This window comes from Apodemus sylvaticus, chromosome 18 (genome assembly GCF_947179515.1).
Source record: "Apodemus sylvaticus chromosome 18, mApoSyl1.1, whole genome shotgun sequence".
Classification (NCBI taxonomy): domain Eukaryota; kingdom Metazoa; phylum Chordata; class Mammalia; order Rodentia; family Muridae; genus Apodemus; species Apodemus sylvaticus.
Window position 1 is genome coordinate 23371835 of NC_067489.1, and position 17280 is coordinate 23389114.

General features: G+C 47.1%; 1 protein-coding gene across 1 annotated transcript in view; it reads right to left on the reverse strand.

Annotated features, from left to right (window-relative positions):
• Positions 1-2152: 2152 nt before the first annotated feature.
• Hgsnat (heparan-alpha-glucosaminide N-acetyltransferase) overlaps positions 2153-17280 on the reverse strand; it is a 32030-nt gene continuing 16902 nt past the window's right edge. Inside the window, exons 10-18 of the mRNA XM_052162272.1 lie at positions 16050-16210; positions 14636-14751; positions 12970-13091; positions 11642-11768; positions 10225-10311; positions 7128-7205; positions 5292-5362; positions 5069-5181; positions 2153-4143 (exon numbers count right to left, since the gene is read on the reverse strand). Coding sequence (XP_052018232.1) covers positions 3962-4143; positions 5069-5181; positions 5292-5362; positions 7128-7205; positions 10225-10311; positions 11642-11768; positions 12970-13091; positions 14636-14751; positions 16050-16210 — 1057 coding nt within the window. The 3' untranslated portion in view covers positions 2153-3961. The remainder of the gene's footprint in view (positions 4144-5068; positions 5182-5291; positions 5363-7127; positions 7206-10224; positions 10312-11641; positions 11769-12969; positions 13092-14635; positions 14752-16049; positions 16211-17280) is intronic.

Consider the following 17280-nt stretch of genomic DNA (forward strand, 5'->3'; position numbering starts at 1 on the left):
ATGCTATGTTTAAATATGGCCCCCATAGATTCATGTGTTTGAACAAGCCTATGGGGGCCAGGGAGTGGAATGTGATGGTTTGTGTATGCTTGGCCCTGGGAGTGGCACTATTTGGAAGTGTGGCCTTGTTGGAGTAAATGTGTCACCGCGGGTGTGGACCGTCATCCTAGCTGCCTGGAAGCCAGTCTTCTGTTAGCAGCCTTCAGACAAAGATGTAGAACCCTCAGCTCCTCCTGCACCATCCCTGCCTGCATGCTGCCATGTTCCTGTCTTGATAATGGACCAAACCTCTGAATTGTAAGCCAGCCCCAATTAAATGTCATTTGTAAGAGTTGCCTTGGTCATGGTGTCTGTTCACAGCAGCGAAACCCTAACTAAGACAGGCCAGGGGGCTGGAGAGATGGCTCAGCGTTTAAGAGCACTGACTGCTCTTCCAGGGGTTCTGAGTTCAAATCCCAGCAACCACATGGTGGTTCACAACCATCCGTAATGAGATCTGATGCCCTCTTCTGGAGTGTCTGAAGACAGCTACAGTGTACTTACATATAATAAATAAAATAAATCTTAAAAAAAAAAAAAAAAAAAAAAGACGGGCCCTTAGTGGCAAAAGGAAAGGTTGCTCACTACACTTGAGAGAGAACTACATTATACAAATGTGTAATGAAAGATCAACACTAGCAATGTGCTTTCCCACCGTGCTTAAACGTGTTAGAGACCTCAAAGCTTGGATCGTGTCAGGCACTTGCTTATTAACACATCCCAGTTAGGAGTATATTGTTTAGCATCTGGAGGGATCTGCCCGTAGTTTAAAAAAAAACAATACAAAAACCTCTTCGTGGAAGTCTACTGGCCTTCTATTTTATTTAAAATAAAATAAAATTGCATTTTAGGTGGGAAAATCCCAGTATTTCAGTTGGCTTTCACTCTAGCCAGTACCTTACACGTAACAGTGGGTTATTCACTTATCCACAGCGTCCTTCATATTAGTGAACACAAAATGGCACAACTTATAAAAACTACAGCTTACTCCATTATAAACAGCTATTAGAAATGCAAATAATTTTAAAGTGGTTTAAATGACAAATTATGCACCTGGTAAGGTGTAGTGTCATCTGTCATTGCTGCAGCCACCAACAGTCGTGTTATCCACACCCACTCCCCTGTTCTGTTAGTCACCGGGGTGACACACCTTGCCTTCCCTCTCTCAGGAGGTACCTGAGTAGGTAGTCACCTTCTTGGGTATAACCTGGACTGGATTAATCCAAGTTCTCATCCTTTCTGATTCTGAAGGCATTTCTAGCCAATGATCCTCAAGGACCAGGGTTTTCGGTGGGGGGAGTGTTGGCGAATAAAACACTAAGATACACAGAGACTCTGCCTGTAGACAGTTCTGTGTGTCCCAGATGGGATCCCAGGAGCCATCTCTGTTGGCTGCAATGGTGGGTGAACTGTGCAGGGGGTAAGTTTCCTGACAGTCCTGCTGTATCAGGACTCAGTGTTTCCTATGGCTCAGAGCATCCTGCCCTTGCCCCAGCACCCAGTTCAGAGCTACTCCGTAACTCTGAAGTCACCCTTTCACGAAGGCTCTCATTCTAGATGGGGAGACGGCATAGCCATGGCTATCCTTATCAGTGCATTGAAGAACTGGGCAGTACCAGGAGTCCCTAAAGCTGCCTGTTCCCATTAACCAACTCCATCAGCATTCTCAAGGGACTCTCAATGGGGAATGTCAAACTTACTTCAAAGTCACACTATTCAAAAATAAATACACGCCGGGAGGTGGTGGCGCATACTTTTGATCCCAGCACTCTGGGAGGCAGAGGCAGGTGGATTTCTGAGTTTGAGGCCAGCCTGGTCTACAAAGTGAGTTCCAGGACAGCCAGGGCTACACAGAGAAACCCTGTCTCGAAAAAAAAAAAAACTATAAATAAATAAATAAATAAATAAATACACGTTGGAGAGATGGCTCAGATTAGAGATTGGGATTTGGTTCCTAGTACCCACATTGGGTGTCACACAATTGCCCATAACCCTAGTTCCAGGGGAACCAAAAGCTGCCTCTTGCCTCTGCAGGCACTGAATTCATATGCACAATACCCCATATACATATAATTAAAAACTAAAGTCCTAAAAAAATAAAAACCACACTCAGTTTTGCTTTAATAAATGTTTATTTAGTACTTGCTAAGTACAGGGCAGTGCATTTGGTACCACAAAAATTGAGGAGAATATGTAATTCTTGCCATTTGGATCACGGAACACGGAAAATAACCATGAGGCAGAAGCAATTAATGCTATGAGATGGATATCAGTGAGAGCCCCGAAGAGGATTTCAGCTCTGGCTGAGAATGAGATTAGAGACGGAGTGAAACAACAGATCAAATATGGGTGGGGAGAGAAGAGGAGAAGGGAGGGCCCAGCTGGGCTGCAGACAGTAAGGCTGGTGGCCACAGGAAAACAGAAGGTTCAGGGATCAAAGGAAGAGGGCTGAGGTGCCCTGGGCACAGCCGAACTGGAGGAGATGGTCTGATCCAACTCCTGCTTTAGAAAGCTTAATCTGGTGGCAAAGGACCAGTGACTTCACAGAAAGAGGCCACAATGGAGAACGAAGAGGTGGAAGATCGGGGCAGCACTGAGAAGGCTTAGCAGTGGCTGTGTGTGTGTGTGTGTGTGTGTGAATGGAAAAGTACAAGTGAGCGAAAAGACAGATGCACTTAGTTCTGTGCCCTGAGACAAAAAACATGAAGGAGTTTCCTTTTGTAGAGGAGGGCGGGGCTGAGCCAGAGGTGCTGCAGGCACAGGAGAGAAAAGATCAGAAAGCGTGGGCAAGAGTCCAGGGCAGAGCCAGAGATGGACTCAAAAGCCATTTGTACATGGGTTGTAATTGAAATATCCCCAGGATTCCATAGAAGAGTGGGCTAGCGTACAACCTCATCGGGATTCTCCTCACAGATGCAATTCTCATGGAAAATCCCAGGAGGGTGTCTATATGCACAGCTGTCACTTTCATCCCTAAGAAACTGTGGACAGCCATTGGTGGGATTCACTCCAATGGAGACCAAGGGGTTTTGCTATTATTCCTTTCCCAGGGTTTTCTGTGAGATTACACAGAAGCTGCTCATGGGCCCCACCTTATCACATCTAAACCCAGCTCTCCCTCAGGAGAGCTGAGAGAGAATCCCCATTTCGTTCCTTCCACAGATGAGGCAGCCATAGCCCTGACAGGCCAGGGGACAGCTCCGGAGGACCCACCAAAGAACAGACAGACAGACAGACTAATAAGGTAGATGGACAAATAGAGCTATAATGAGTGTGATTTGCAAGAACAAGTCTATATTTCAGCTTTTTTTCCAAGTGTGGAAAGAAGAAAATAGCTTTTGATAATGCATTTTGTCGGCCTATAGAAGCCCTGAAAGTTGGAAAGGAAAATTATTTTGGCTTTCTAGAAACAATAAGTGCATGCTATAAAAAGAAATCAGACGTTATGACACAGTCCATTCCAAAAGCTTTATAGTCTGTCCTGTCCGGTGAAGCCATGGCTGTGATTGCTGGCATACATATACACATGGGAAGGCAGGTCTCAGGAAGGAAGACTTGGTCCTTCTTGTTTGCTGGTTTGTGACGCCAGGGGGCAAACCCAAGGTACTGCCCAAGCCTGGAAGGGAGTCCACCTCTGAGCCAGGCACAGTCCGCCAACCTCGGCCTCTTCCACAGAGGCAAAATGTCCAGAATAAATCTCCTCTGAGAAGTTAAACAAGATTCCCACACATGTTCCAAATATAGCAATTTCATACAAAATGGAGAAAATGGAGGGCATAGTATTTCAAAGATGTAAATATGTAAGTCAAAAAATATACAGGCCACTTTCTGATGTGTAAGCAGATCAGCTTGGACACAGCATCTGGAAGCACAGCCCCCAGGCCCTCTGGACTCCTCTAGCAACGTATTTCAGCAGGTCCCATCAGATTTTCCAAAAAACCTTCTTTTTATAGAGGATATAGGCGATGAGCACCCAGAGGGCTGTGGCGACCACGTTTTGAATGAAGTGCTCCCTGTGGGACTGCTCGTCCGCTAGCTTCCATTGGAAGGGGAAGTAATCCTCAAACACCTCGTGGCCAACATACACCAGGATAGAGTTCATCCCTACAGAGATCAGAATGTGGGTTTTCCCCCCAGATCATTCATAGTATTCTTGAAATGAATTCAATAAATAACATGAGGCATGCACTTGATTTATTCCCTACTGCCCCAAATAAACGGTGCGTAGCTTAGCTGTTTAACTATGAAGTGTATGTCTAGGTTCTTAGGAAGTAGGAACCTAAGCTGGTTCAGCATTTGCCACCAAGCCTGATGACCTCTGTTCTACCCCAGGAACCCTCTTGGTAGAGAGAACTGACTCCTGTAAGTTGTACTTCTACATGTGCACACATGTGCACAAATCACATGTACACATGCCATGTGCACACTTAGACACTCACACCTTCATACATGTACACACATACTCACATATACAGATACACTCATATACATACATGCACACACATTCATACATGCACATACACATACTCATACACACACATGTACACATACATGCAGATTCATACACACACAAGCACACATTCATACACACAAGCACACACATGCACACTCATATACATTCACAAACATGCACACACACATATACACAATCACACATAGATGTACACACACACACATACACATATACACACATAATCACACACACACACACACACACACACACACACACACACACCACAATCCTATTTCTTATTAAAAACACTATGTCCTGGGTCACATCTAGCACGTCACCATTTTGTACTGCCTGAATATAATCGGGATGTATTTACTGACTCTAGGAAGTAAACATGGAAATGGGGTAGAGTGCTTTGGGACAGGCCGGTGACCTCCTGTGAGCTGGGCAGCCCAGCTCGCCCTCAGCTTGCTTCCTGGAGGTGTGCCTGTAGGACAGAGCTTCAGCTCCGAGGAAGCGCAGTGCCTCGCAGCCAGCACCGCTCACTACCACCTGCTCTGCTGAGAGCTAACTCACCTGGATAAAAGAATGGGGTTCCCGTCCACAGGCCCCTCACATCCACCAGCGGGTAGAGGATGAGCAGGACAGAGAAGGCAAAGCAGCTCAGCGTGGTGACATATGAGATGGACCTAGGGAGAGGAGGAGCGAGCAAGGGAGGGAGGGAGGGCGGTCACACTCCCGGGAACACCCGGTTTCATCACGGGGCCAACAGGAATATGACACCCTCGGCCATGCTTACCAGAGATTCTTGTTTATTGGAATAAAGCCTTCATTTGCAGACATTTTTGTCAAAGCAATAGAAATAAGTCCCTATGAGGAGAAGGATGTTAAAGATTTATGTTACAATCTCAAAACACAATGCACTTAAGACAAAAAAAATTACTTAACTGCTTAGAGAGGACTGAAAAAAACATTACCTTTTATTTTGTTCTTATGACTGGAAACCTGTTATGTGTAACTAATACATTATCCAAAACCATTTCCCAGTGTTCCCTGAGTTAGAGACGGTATGCGATGAGTCACAGTGACTCCTATGGGTGACTCTGAAAGGCTGGGGAAAGCAAACAGGCAGGCAGGTGCACAAGCAAGTTCTTAACAGGATGCGCCTGCTTTTAAAACAGCTTCCCTGGCTGTTTCCGGGTTTGTTTGTTTGTTTGTTTTTAGTTTCTCTTTTGTTTTTGGAGACAGGGTCTCCCGCATCCGAGACTGGCCTCAAGATCACTGCGGAGTCGAGGTGCTTCCATCCCCATGCCTCTACCTTCTCACTGCAGGGCCCCAGGCTTACTCAGTGTTGATGATAGGACCCAGGGTTTCCTGTGCTAAGCCTTCTACTGAGCTACAACCTTATCCCCTGCTGAGTCTTTCTGATAAGGCTTCCCACATATAGCAAGCATCCCTTACATCTTCAGACCCCACCCTCCCCACCCTCCCCACCCCCATCCCTCCACACACCCCATCCCCATTTTGTTTTCAGAGACAAGGTTTCTCTGTGTATCCTTGCCTGCCCTACAGACCAGGCTGGTCTTTTTTTTTTTTTTTTTTTTTTTCCTCTTTTTCTTTTTCTTTTTTTTTTTTTTTAAGATTTATTTACTTATTTTATGTATGTGAGTACACTGTTGCTGTCTTCAAACACACCAGAAGAGGGCATCGGATTCCGATTACAGATGGTTGTGAGCCACCATGTGGTTGCTGGGAATTGAACTCAGAACCTCTGGAAGAGCAGCCAGTGCTCTTAACCGCTGAGCCATCTCTCCAGCCCCCAGGCTGGTCTTGAACTCAAAGATCCACCTGCCTCTGCCTCCCAAGTGCTGGGATTAAAGGTGTGCGCCACCACCGCCTGGCTCCCTTACACAGTTCCTCCAGCAATCCTCATTCAAGTGTTTGACGGCAAACACTACGTTATTTACTTATATACAGTTTTCTAAGAAAATGAGCCTGAGAATTTAGATATAAAGACGCCGTCACTAGGAGTGCAGCCTAGGGGTAGAGTGTGTGCTCGACACACACCAGATCCTGGGTTTCACTCAATTCTTAACAATGTTATTCTGTGAACACTGTTATTCAAGACAACCATTCTCCCTCATGCTGAGCCAGCAACTGCTCAACACTTCATTATTATTTCTTCTTCTTCTTCTTCTTCTTCTTCTTCTTCTTCTTCTTCTTCTTCTTCTTCTTCTTCTTCTTCTTCTTCTTCTTCTTCTCCCTCCTCCTCCTCCTCTCCCTCCTCCTCCTCCTCTCCCTCCTCCTCCTCTTCCTCCTCTCCCTCCTCTCCCTCCCTCCTCTTCTCCCTCCTCCTCCTCTCCCTCCTCCTCCCTCCTCCTCCTCTCCCTCCTCCTCCTCTCCCTCCTCCTCCTCCTTCTTTGTTTTTTCAAGACAGGGTTTCTCTGTGTAGTCCTGACTGTTCTGGAACTCACTCTGTAGACCAGGCTGGCCTCGAACTCAGAAATCCGCCTGCCTCTGCCTCCCAAGTGCTGGGATTAAAGGTGTGCACCACCACTGCCCAGCACTTCATTTCTTCTTAAACAAGGGTCAGCCTTAAGAACAGCGATCGGAGTAAAGAGGGCTGGCTACTTACAAGGAAAAAGCACCAGGCGGCGAATCGTATCAGGATGGCTTTCGTCTGATCCTTGTAATACAACAGTATTTTCCCTGCCTGGGGACGAAAGCAATGTGAACAAGAGAGTCACCTAGGATGAACTCTTGTTTCTGTCTTCATCGACTTAACCATCCTGCACATGGGGGTGTTTGCTAAGTACACATTCTAGACTCTGGGGATATAAGGAGGAAGGCAAATTGAGCCCTGTGCCCTGGGGGAGAAGCATGGGACCGGTGACAGAGAGCCACGTCACATAGGTAGTGTTGGGGACACAAGTCGGAGAGCATGGAGCAGGCAGGGCATTCCGGGTGAAGGGACGGCACACACAGAAACATGTTAAAGTAAAAGAGGACCACGGCAGGTTGAGAAGTGAAATAATGGGGCAGGCAGGGGACTCAGCAGGTCTCTCTTAGATTAGGGGCTCTAAAACTTCTCTCAGAGGTTTTGGGGGAGTCTAGGAAAGTTACCTCTGATCCTAGACACAACCTAAAGTCACCTGGGAAAGGGAACCTCAATGGACAAACTGCTTAGTTCACACTGGTCTGTCGGCACATCTGCAGGGGGACTGTCTTGATTGCTAATTGATACAGGAGGGCGGGGCCAGGCCCACTGTGAGCAGCTCCCTCCTGGCTAAGTGTTCCTGGGTGTACGGAAGAGCTGCCCAGGCGAGAGCCAGAGAGTGGGGCAGCAGGCTGCGCCCTGCATGGCTTTTAAGTTCCTTATCTCAATGGAGGGCTGTGACCTGTGAGTGAAACAACCCCTTTCTCCCCTCAATTGCTTTCTGACAGAGTGTTTTATCACAGCAACAGGATGGAAACTAAAAGTAACATCTATTTAGATGACAAGAAACTAGGTCAGACTAGCCTGGCTACAAAGTATCGAGTCTGGCGTCTGGCGGCACTATTCAAGATGCATAGGACAAAACGGAACTGGGGGGTAGGGGAGGGGGAGGGATATGGACTTAAAACCACAACTTAAAAAACAGGACACTGCACAACATCTCTCTGAACTAGAGTCAAACTTTGAAAGTATCAAAGGATATAGTGTTAATAATTTATAATAGCTAAAATATAAGAGTATTTCCTATGTGCTAGTTCTTGGGTTTTTGTATAAATTAACATATTTTACCCTCATAACACCCCTGGAATTAGACACACCAAGGTGTCAACGGCCTGCACCTTGAGAGAGCTAGGCACAAATCCACGCAGTGTGGCTGTGGGTCTGTCCCTAAACTTTTCCACGCTAACCCAACTGCTCCTGCAGGCTGAGGCTTGCCTAGCATATGTGTGTGTGTGTGTGTGTGTGTAGAAGGTGAATGCCTACAAACACAGAATCTGAGCCCCACAGAAAGAGAGGCAGGGTGCCAACACGTCAGTGGAAATTATTTAATCCTCAAACTGTACACATCTGAGATCGGTACCGTTTAATAGGACTGCCATTAGCCATGTGTGCCCATTTAAATTTTAAATCAAGTAAAATTAACAACTGAGGTTCTGCCAGGCAGTGGTGGCACACGCCTTTAATCCCAGCACTTGGGAGGCAGAGGCAGGTGGATTTCTGAGTTCGAGGCCAGCCTGGTCTACAAAGTGAGTTCCAGGACAGCCAGGGCTACACAGAGAAACCCTGTCTCGAAAAAACAAAACAAAGACACAAAACAAAACCAAAAACAAAACCCGAGGTTCTTAGTCATACTTCAGCCACACCTATACTCCACAGATTCCTTGCGATGGCTGCCTCCACGGTCAGGATACTCTCTCCATCACAGAATGTTCTTGGGTTTGCTGTAGTAGCCTTTCTACTCTCCAGTTTGTGCTTCTCAAAGAATAAACTCAAACGCCAGAAAGCACAACTTTGCATAGAGAAATCTAGACTACTCTGAATCAAAACAGAAGTGTACATGAGGGGCACACCAAGAGTAACCAGATTTGATTTGGGGCATAAGACACACATGCTCGAAAGCCACTTAGATAGCAGGCTGTCGATGGAAGTCTGTGTCTTTCCTAAGTTCATACAGGGAAAACTCAGCAGGTGACTGGACCAGTGTGGATCTCGGCACTTGTGAATGTGTTTTATGATCTAACAAAGGGCATGTTCAACAAAGACACCTGCACTAATATAAGAAACTATTTGGAATAAGACTTCCCTTTTGAGTAGTGGTTTAGTAATTAAGATCCCAAGACCTCCCTGGGAACTGACATACTACTTGGCAGAAAGTGACATGTACGTGGGTAACTAAAGACACAAATGTTAGATAAGTTCCATCCTGGTAGACAAGCTAGAAGGTGAATACTAGACAAGGCAAGTCCCCTGCCACGGTTGAATACCCCAATCAATGGAGGCAGGACAAGTGGACAACAAAGACATGTTCAAAAGGGAATCCTCTATCCCTGATCCACAGATGTTTGTGGATTTGGGGCTTAAAAACCTTGTAAAATCTTAACTCAGTGTCCTGGTTCGGTTCCTGAATCTGGACCATGGCCCTGGTCGATCAGTCCTGAGGCAGATGCTCAGTAAGCTCTCCCTGTCTGACTGACATCGGTGTCTCTGTGGTTTGTAAGGCAATTTTTGGACCCCAATACCTTTAATCTCAGCCCTCAGGAGGCAGAGGCAGGAGGATCCCTGAGGAGATCGAAGTCAGTCTGGTCTACAAAACAAGTTTTAGGAAAGCCAAGGCTACACAGAGAAATGCTGTCTCATAAAACAAAAGGGAGAGAGAGGGAGAGAGAGGGGGAGAGAGGGAGGGAGGGAGAGAAAAGGAGGGAGAGAGGGAGGGAAGAAGGGAGGGAGTGAGGAAGCCATTAATAGAACTCATTATCCACAAACTGCTGGGCTAAAATAAACCCACAACTAGTAAGACTTTAGTTTCTAGAATGTGTAAGGACCCAGCTAGTCATTTGATTGCTGAGCTATCCCACACTAGTTCTCATAATCTCGATCCCCGAACAGAATTTCCCAGATCTGTAGGGCAGCAGACAGCCTCCTTCCACTACCTCATTACAGTGAGATGGCCCCTCGGTACATTGTTAGCAGCGGTCACAACTGTCAGAAGGGTTATCCTGAGGACATGAACAGATACCTGAACTCCTAAAAACGCCATCACAATGGAGTTGATAGTCCCCAAGACTCCCTCAGGGTCGTAGGCTACCTCTGTGTGATACAGCACCTTAAGGAAACAGAAGAAGAGGGTGGCAGTCACTCACTGAACACAAAAACGAATGCAAGATGGACCTCAAATTGGAATACATCCCAATAGCTGATGCTTCCTGGTTTCCTCCTCCCTCCTTCCCATCTCCCTCCCTCCCTTCTTTTTTTTTTCTTTTCTTTACTTTTCTTTTTTTTTTCTTTCTTTTTTCTTTTACAGCAGAAATTCACGGGCAATTTGTAGGCATCATAAGCAAAGTGAGTCATGATTCTGCTGGCCCCATTAGGGACCCTGGCAATGAGTGTTAGATCACATTTCACCAAAATCAAATGCAAAGGCCTAACAACAGGACAGGGCCTGCCTGCTGCTTCTGACTTAGCAAACCCCACTGCAGCATCAACAGCTCCCAGCCTTCTTCTTGAGCTAATGACATTCAAGAATCCATCTGAGAAGGGGGCGTGCCCAATGGAAGCGTGCTAAGCACTAGCATGTAGGAGGCCCTTGTTTTAAGCGCCAGCGTGCAAACAAAACAAAAATATAAAACAAAGTCAATTAAAATAAAACATTTATATTTTTAATATAAAAAATGAGGCCAGAACGTTGGAAGTGTGTCGTGTATCAGGGCCACCCAGAGCCTCAGCCTTTCTGAGGCATGAAACACGCATCCCCAGCCAACTCTGAGAAGTAAGGTCTCTGTCACGCACGTCATGTGGGGTCCTTGAGTAAAGAGGGGTACACAATGTGAGCGTACAGCCCTGAGCTGGGTCCCACAACATAAGACAAGAGAAATCAAAGTGTGGGGCTTGGTCTGCCTTCCTAAATCACTCGTGTGCTGGAGACAGCCCACCTCCAACGAGGACCATAAGGGGCCCAGCCCTCCCTCATCCAGTGCAGATTAGTTCCTGAATGCCACCTCAGAGGCACAGAAATTAAGCACGGTACAGTTCAACGCCCCCACCACCCCCCCAGCTGCATTCCCCACAGGGATCCAGTGCACCCTGCTTACTATACCCCACCACACGCTGCACCACGGAGTCCCTGTCTCACAGGGATCCAGTGACGATACACCCCCCCCCCCCACACACACACACACACTGCACTGAGTCCCTGACTAGGAATCTGGGTCTGGAAACCTAAAGGGTTAAATCAAACTCCGCTTGTTTTATATGGCATGTTTCCCTCTGCAATTGGAAATATTTGCCTTTACGTGCCAACAGGTAGCGAACATCTGAGGCATGAATGCAGCCAATTTTCCAAATAAAGGTGATTTCACACCACATTTCCCTTAAGTAGTATAAAACTAGCTTCCTATTTCCCTACTTCCCAGGTCTCCAAGGAAAGGCTCACGCACGGTGGAGGACGGGTGCTGGTACAGGTGGTTGTCTCCTAGAAGCAGGCGGTCAATGTAGCCGGCTGCTCCTCCAGTACAATGAGGGTGCTTCCCCAAGTCCCCTATACCGCCAGGGCCAAGGTAGCCACTAGGGAAGGAAAAAACATACTTAAATGTCAGAGCGGTGGTTGTCCATGCAGCAGGGTGCGAACAGCCTCACACACAAACAGGCCCCCCACAGCCCGAGCACCCGAACTTGGCGCTCTCAGAGAGCGGCTCCCATCACTGGGACGCAGTTCTACTTTCTACTCAGAGTGAGGCTGAGACAACCTCGACCCTCCTCTCAGTGGAAATGTGAGCCTCAAAGGAGAATGAAGTGTGAAAGCTAAGTCCTCCTCAGGGCTATAAACCTGACCTCTGACTTGCAGAAAGGGGCCATCATGACTGGGGAGACAGCTCAGTCAGTAAAGTGTTTGCTTTGCAACCATGAGGGCCTGAGTTTGATCCCCAGAACCAATGCAGGAAAAAACAAAGAGAGAAAGATTGAGACACAGATAGAAATGAGAGAGAGAGAGAGAGAGAGAGAGAGAGAGAGAGGGTTTATTTATGCTCGGCCTCTGGAGTGGCACAATTAGAAGGTGTGTCCCTGTGTCCCTGTTGAAGTAAGTGTAGTCCTGGAGTGGGTGTGTCACTGTGGGTATGGGTTTTAAGACCCTTATCCTGGCAGCCTTCAGATGAAGATGTAGAACTCTCAGCTTCTCCTGCACCATGCCTTGCCCCTGCCTTAATGATAATGGATTGACAAAGAGACACTGAGAGAGACAGAGAGAGACTCAGAGACAGAGAGACGGGGGAGAGACTCAGAGAGAGAGCCAAGCCCTGTACCGGGGCTGGAGAGCTGCTCTGTAGTTAAAAAGCACAAACAAGCATTAGATTCCCAGAACCCACATGCAGGTCCAGTTCCAGGGGATCCAGCACCTCCTTCTGGCCTCCACAGGCACTGCAAGCACATGGAATGCAAATCCACATGCAGGCAAAACACTCATACACATAAATATGCTTTTATTTAAAAAAAAAAACATGCATGGTGGTACATATTTACAATACCAGCATTTGGAGAGGTGGAGACAGGTAGATCTTTTGGACTCACTGGCCAAACTACTTGGCAAATTCTATGTCTCCAAAAATAAATAAAATAAAATAAAATAAAATAAAATAAAATAAAATAAAAAGAGCAAGGACTAAAGCTGACACTGCGAGCCTTGGGATGCACATGCGCACACATGCAGCCCCTCTCACACACGAATGGGGCACACACAGAGGGATTACCTGGCAAGGGGGTCACTTACGTAGGGCACCCAGGGACAGGTAAAAAGAATGTCAAAGCCAGCCAAATGCTTTCCAGTATGAGAATGACGAGCCACTGGGGCCAGCTGGAGGTGACGTCTCGGAAAGAGAAGCAGCTTCTTTCCTGGGTGGGAAGAAAGAGCAGCACTCATGAGCAACCCAACAGTGAGTCTGGGAATGCCCGGCGCCATTTCTGGCCTTTACAGTAGAATAAAATCCCCTCCTCTCTCTCCAGATATCTATATCTATATATCCATATGTATATATCTGCCTTAATGATATTGGACTGTCTGTCTGTTTCTATATCTATATCTATGTCTGTCTATCTATATATCTCTCTCTCTCTGTCTGTCTATATATCTATATATCTCTATCTATCTCTATTGTCTGTCTGTCTATATATCTCTATCTATCTATCTATCTATCTATCTATCTATCTATCTATCTATCTATCTGTCTGTCTGTCTATCTACCTATCTATATATCTCTATCTCTATCTATCTATCTATCTATCTATCTATCTATCTATCTATCTATCTATCTCTGTCTGTCTATCTCTCTCTATCTATCTATCTATCTATCTCTGTCTATCTTTATCTATCTATCTATCTATCTCTGTCTGTCTATCTCTATCTATCTATCTATCTATCTATCTATCTATCTATCTATCTCTATCTCTCTACCTCTCTACCTACTTGTCTGTCTGTCTATATATCTATACATCTCTACCTCTCTACCTCTATCTATCTATCTATCTATCTATCTATCTATCTATCTATCTATCTATCTATCTATCTATCTGGCTGGGGAGATGGTTCAACAGCAGCATGAGGACCTCAATCCAACCCTCAGAACAAACACAAGAAGGCGGGTGTGTGCTGTGACCCTGTCACCCCGAGGAGATCTCTGAGCTCACTGGCCAGCAAACCTGGCCCACTTGGCTGTGCCCAGACCCAATCTCAACAAGCAATGGAGGGCACCCAAGGAACGACACCCAAGGCTGTTCTCGCCCGCACACACAAGTACAGATGGAGATGTGTGCACACGCTGATCTAATAATGCGAGGCACAGTGGCACCCGAGAGGTGGAAGCGGGTGAATCGGGAGCTGAAAGTCAACCTTCAGCAACACCGAGCCTGAGGCTGGTCTAGGTTACATGAGGCCTTGGGTTTAGTCCCTAGTACTGTATCAAGAGAGAGAGAGAGAAACTAAAGAGTACTGTGTGGTGAAGCACGCCTTTAATCTCAGCACTCAGGAGGCAGAGGCACATGTAATTCTGTGAGTTCAAGCCCCATCTACAGTGAGATCCTGCCTCACTGTCTCAAAAAACAGAGAGAAGCAATTAATGGAGACAGGAGAAGGCATCTCACTGACAGAAGAGCAGTGATACTCTATGCAGTCTAAGGATTCAGAGAGCTGTGCCGTGATTGGACCCGTTGTTTAAACAAGATGATTTCTGGGGATGAGAGGGCAGGTAGGTCAGTCGGAGACCACGGTTCCATCCCAATGACCCCTGTGAAGGAGGGTCCCTAGGGCTCCCTGGCTAGGCAGCCTAGCTACCCAGAGATTCCAGGCCAGTGAGGGAAGGAGACCAGCACCGAACAAACGACCCCGAGGCTGTCCTCCAGCTACGCCCGCCCCCCTCGCCACCCCCTCCACAGATTCTCACCAAGGTACAGCTGTCGGGCACAGGCTTTGAGAAGGAGAGCTCCAACACAGCGACCACGAAGTACGTCACTCCCAGTCGCTGCAGGACACCAGGGATCCGCACCTTATCCCAAGACACTGCCAAAGACGCAAATCCCCTTACGCTAAGCCAACGCGCATCTTACCCCGAGACGGTCCTGTCTCCTGAGGGGGAGACATTCTTTCTATTACTTGTAAGTAAATTATCACGTGTGGCTTGAGTATACAGTGCCCTCTGTAGACAAGCAGCTGGCCAAGTTCACTCAGGCAGGGGAATAAAGCAAGGACTTCTGGTGCCATCGAATCCTGTCCTGGCCCTTTCCTATTAGGAATATGGCTATAACCCTCCCGCCTGCCACAAACATGCAGACCAAACCCAAACAACTGTTCACCTGTACAGCAGGTTACAGCTGTATTCCAGGAGGGGACAACCTACAGCAGACCCGTAGAGGCTTCCCCCAAGACTGAGAACAGTGCTTCCCATGGAGTCCATCAAAGTGATCTCTCTCTAAGCCAGTGGGCCTCAGCCTATGGGCCACAACCCCTTTAGGAGTCAAACAACCCTCTCACAGCGGTTACTTAAGACCATCTTGATATTACATTATTTGCATTACGAGTCATAACAGTGTCAAAATTACAGCCAGGAAGTACTGTAGCTTGAGGTACTGTGTTAAAGGGGTGCAGCTTTAGGAAGGTTGAGAACTGCTCTCTTAAGCTCTGGGCCTCTGGTAAAGGTACTTTCTGCCTGAGGCTGGATTTGGCTTATGTGTAAGCATCCACTCTCCTTTGCCAAAGACAAGTCAAGGCCCCGGGACGGTGACTGCTGCCTTCCCTGTCTGCCGCTGGTACAATGTGAGGAGCTCACGGCCTCTGTTCAGCACCTGGAGTCAACTGAGAGCAAAGGCAAAGTCCCCGTCCCAGTGGCACAGCTGCCACACAGGTAAGGACAGATTCTCAAACTAACAGCAAGCACTGACGGTCCATGGAACTGGAAGGCTAGGGGATAGAACTGTGACCTGGTCTTTTTCTCCTCCATCCTGGCCCCCATGGACAGGGCCCAGAAACAGAAGTTCAACCTCACTCAGCCTGACCTTTATGTCACAAGAACTGGAGTAGTCACAACAGTGCCTCCCGGTACTAAAATGCCAAGCTAAGTCCAATAGTAGCCAATGCTATACAAGTAGTAAGGATGCTCTTCTAATAAGTGATCTGCTGGGAAGGACTGAGTCGGGAGAATTACATCAGATGAGGGCATGCGGGCTCACTGGCAAAACCTTTTCTGAGCACGTGCAGGGGCCTGGGTTTGATCCCAAACACTGGCTATGTATACGGATATATAAAACAAGTCCTTTCCATAGTTCAACCTGACCACATGCTAACAATGTAGAGATACTCACATGGACCAAGGCAATAATTGGGGTTGACAATGATAATTCCTATACAGACGAGCAGGAAACTTCTCCATGTAATTTTCCCCAGCAGCTTGAATTTTGAACATCCTCGTTGTAGGAGAGAAGTCATTGACAGGAAAATTGAAGTTCCCATAATAAATACAAACCTAAAAAGAAAGGCTATTGGTAGGTGGCCATTTCTAATTTTTATACATATATCTTTAATATCTTATAACATAGGAGGGAGGTGACACACTATCCGTCCACTGTAGCCAATTCACGAAACAGGGTCAGGTTCATAATACAGGAGGGGCACAAACACAGCCCTGTTGTAGGAGGAAAACTGGTTAATAGTGGGAATCCCAAGGATAGTCCTCCAAGCAGCTGTCAGAGAGGAAGGCTGTGGACTCTGGGATACAAGGGGCTTGCGCTAGCATGTCGTTCTTCAGGAAGAAAACATCCAATCTCTTAGAAACTCATTCCTTCCCCTGGAAGAAAAAGTCCCTCCCTCCCTCCTTCCCTTTCCCCTCCCCCATCCCCATCTGGGAGGAGTCACACACATTTCTTTCCTTTCTTTAAATTCACAAAGTCTCCCTAAAAAAAACAAAACTGAACGTGAGCTGTACACAGGCTTGCGTGTTCAAACAGTCAGTCCCATTTGGTGTGTTTTAGGAGATCACGAGGCCTTTTGGAAACAGGGGACAGCTTAGCCATCACAGGGCTGTGAGGTGGGGCTAGAGGACTGGATCAGCCCCAATTCCCACCAGTAGACTCTGCTTCCGGTCCTGCTGTGAGCAAGCTGCAAGCTGTCTCCTGCTCTGCTGTTCCTACACAACCCTGAGTTAGACTAACTTCTTCCCCTAAGTCCCTCCAGGAGATATTTTGTCCGAGCTGGGGAGAAAGTAACTGAGGTACCACAGTGTACTCTTCCTAGTACTGGCTAGGGATTAGGGAAGTGAGGTTTGCTCTGGCTGCCTCCCGGCAGGCATCCTCTGGCTTCCCTTCCAGGGCCAGTTGCTCACAGGACAGTAAAAGAAGCTGTGCAGACAGCATGCTGAAATCACTACCAGGACCTGAGCACACAAGATGTGTCCTAGCCAAATCCCTCTCAAAACACCAAAACATCTCCCCCTGAATCTTGACCTATGGTAGTGCTAAAACACCAGAGTCCCAAACTATGAAGCCCTGTCCGGGAACTGTCTCCAGTGATGGTGCACCAAAGTTGCTCAGAACATCG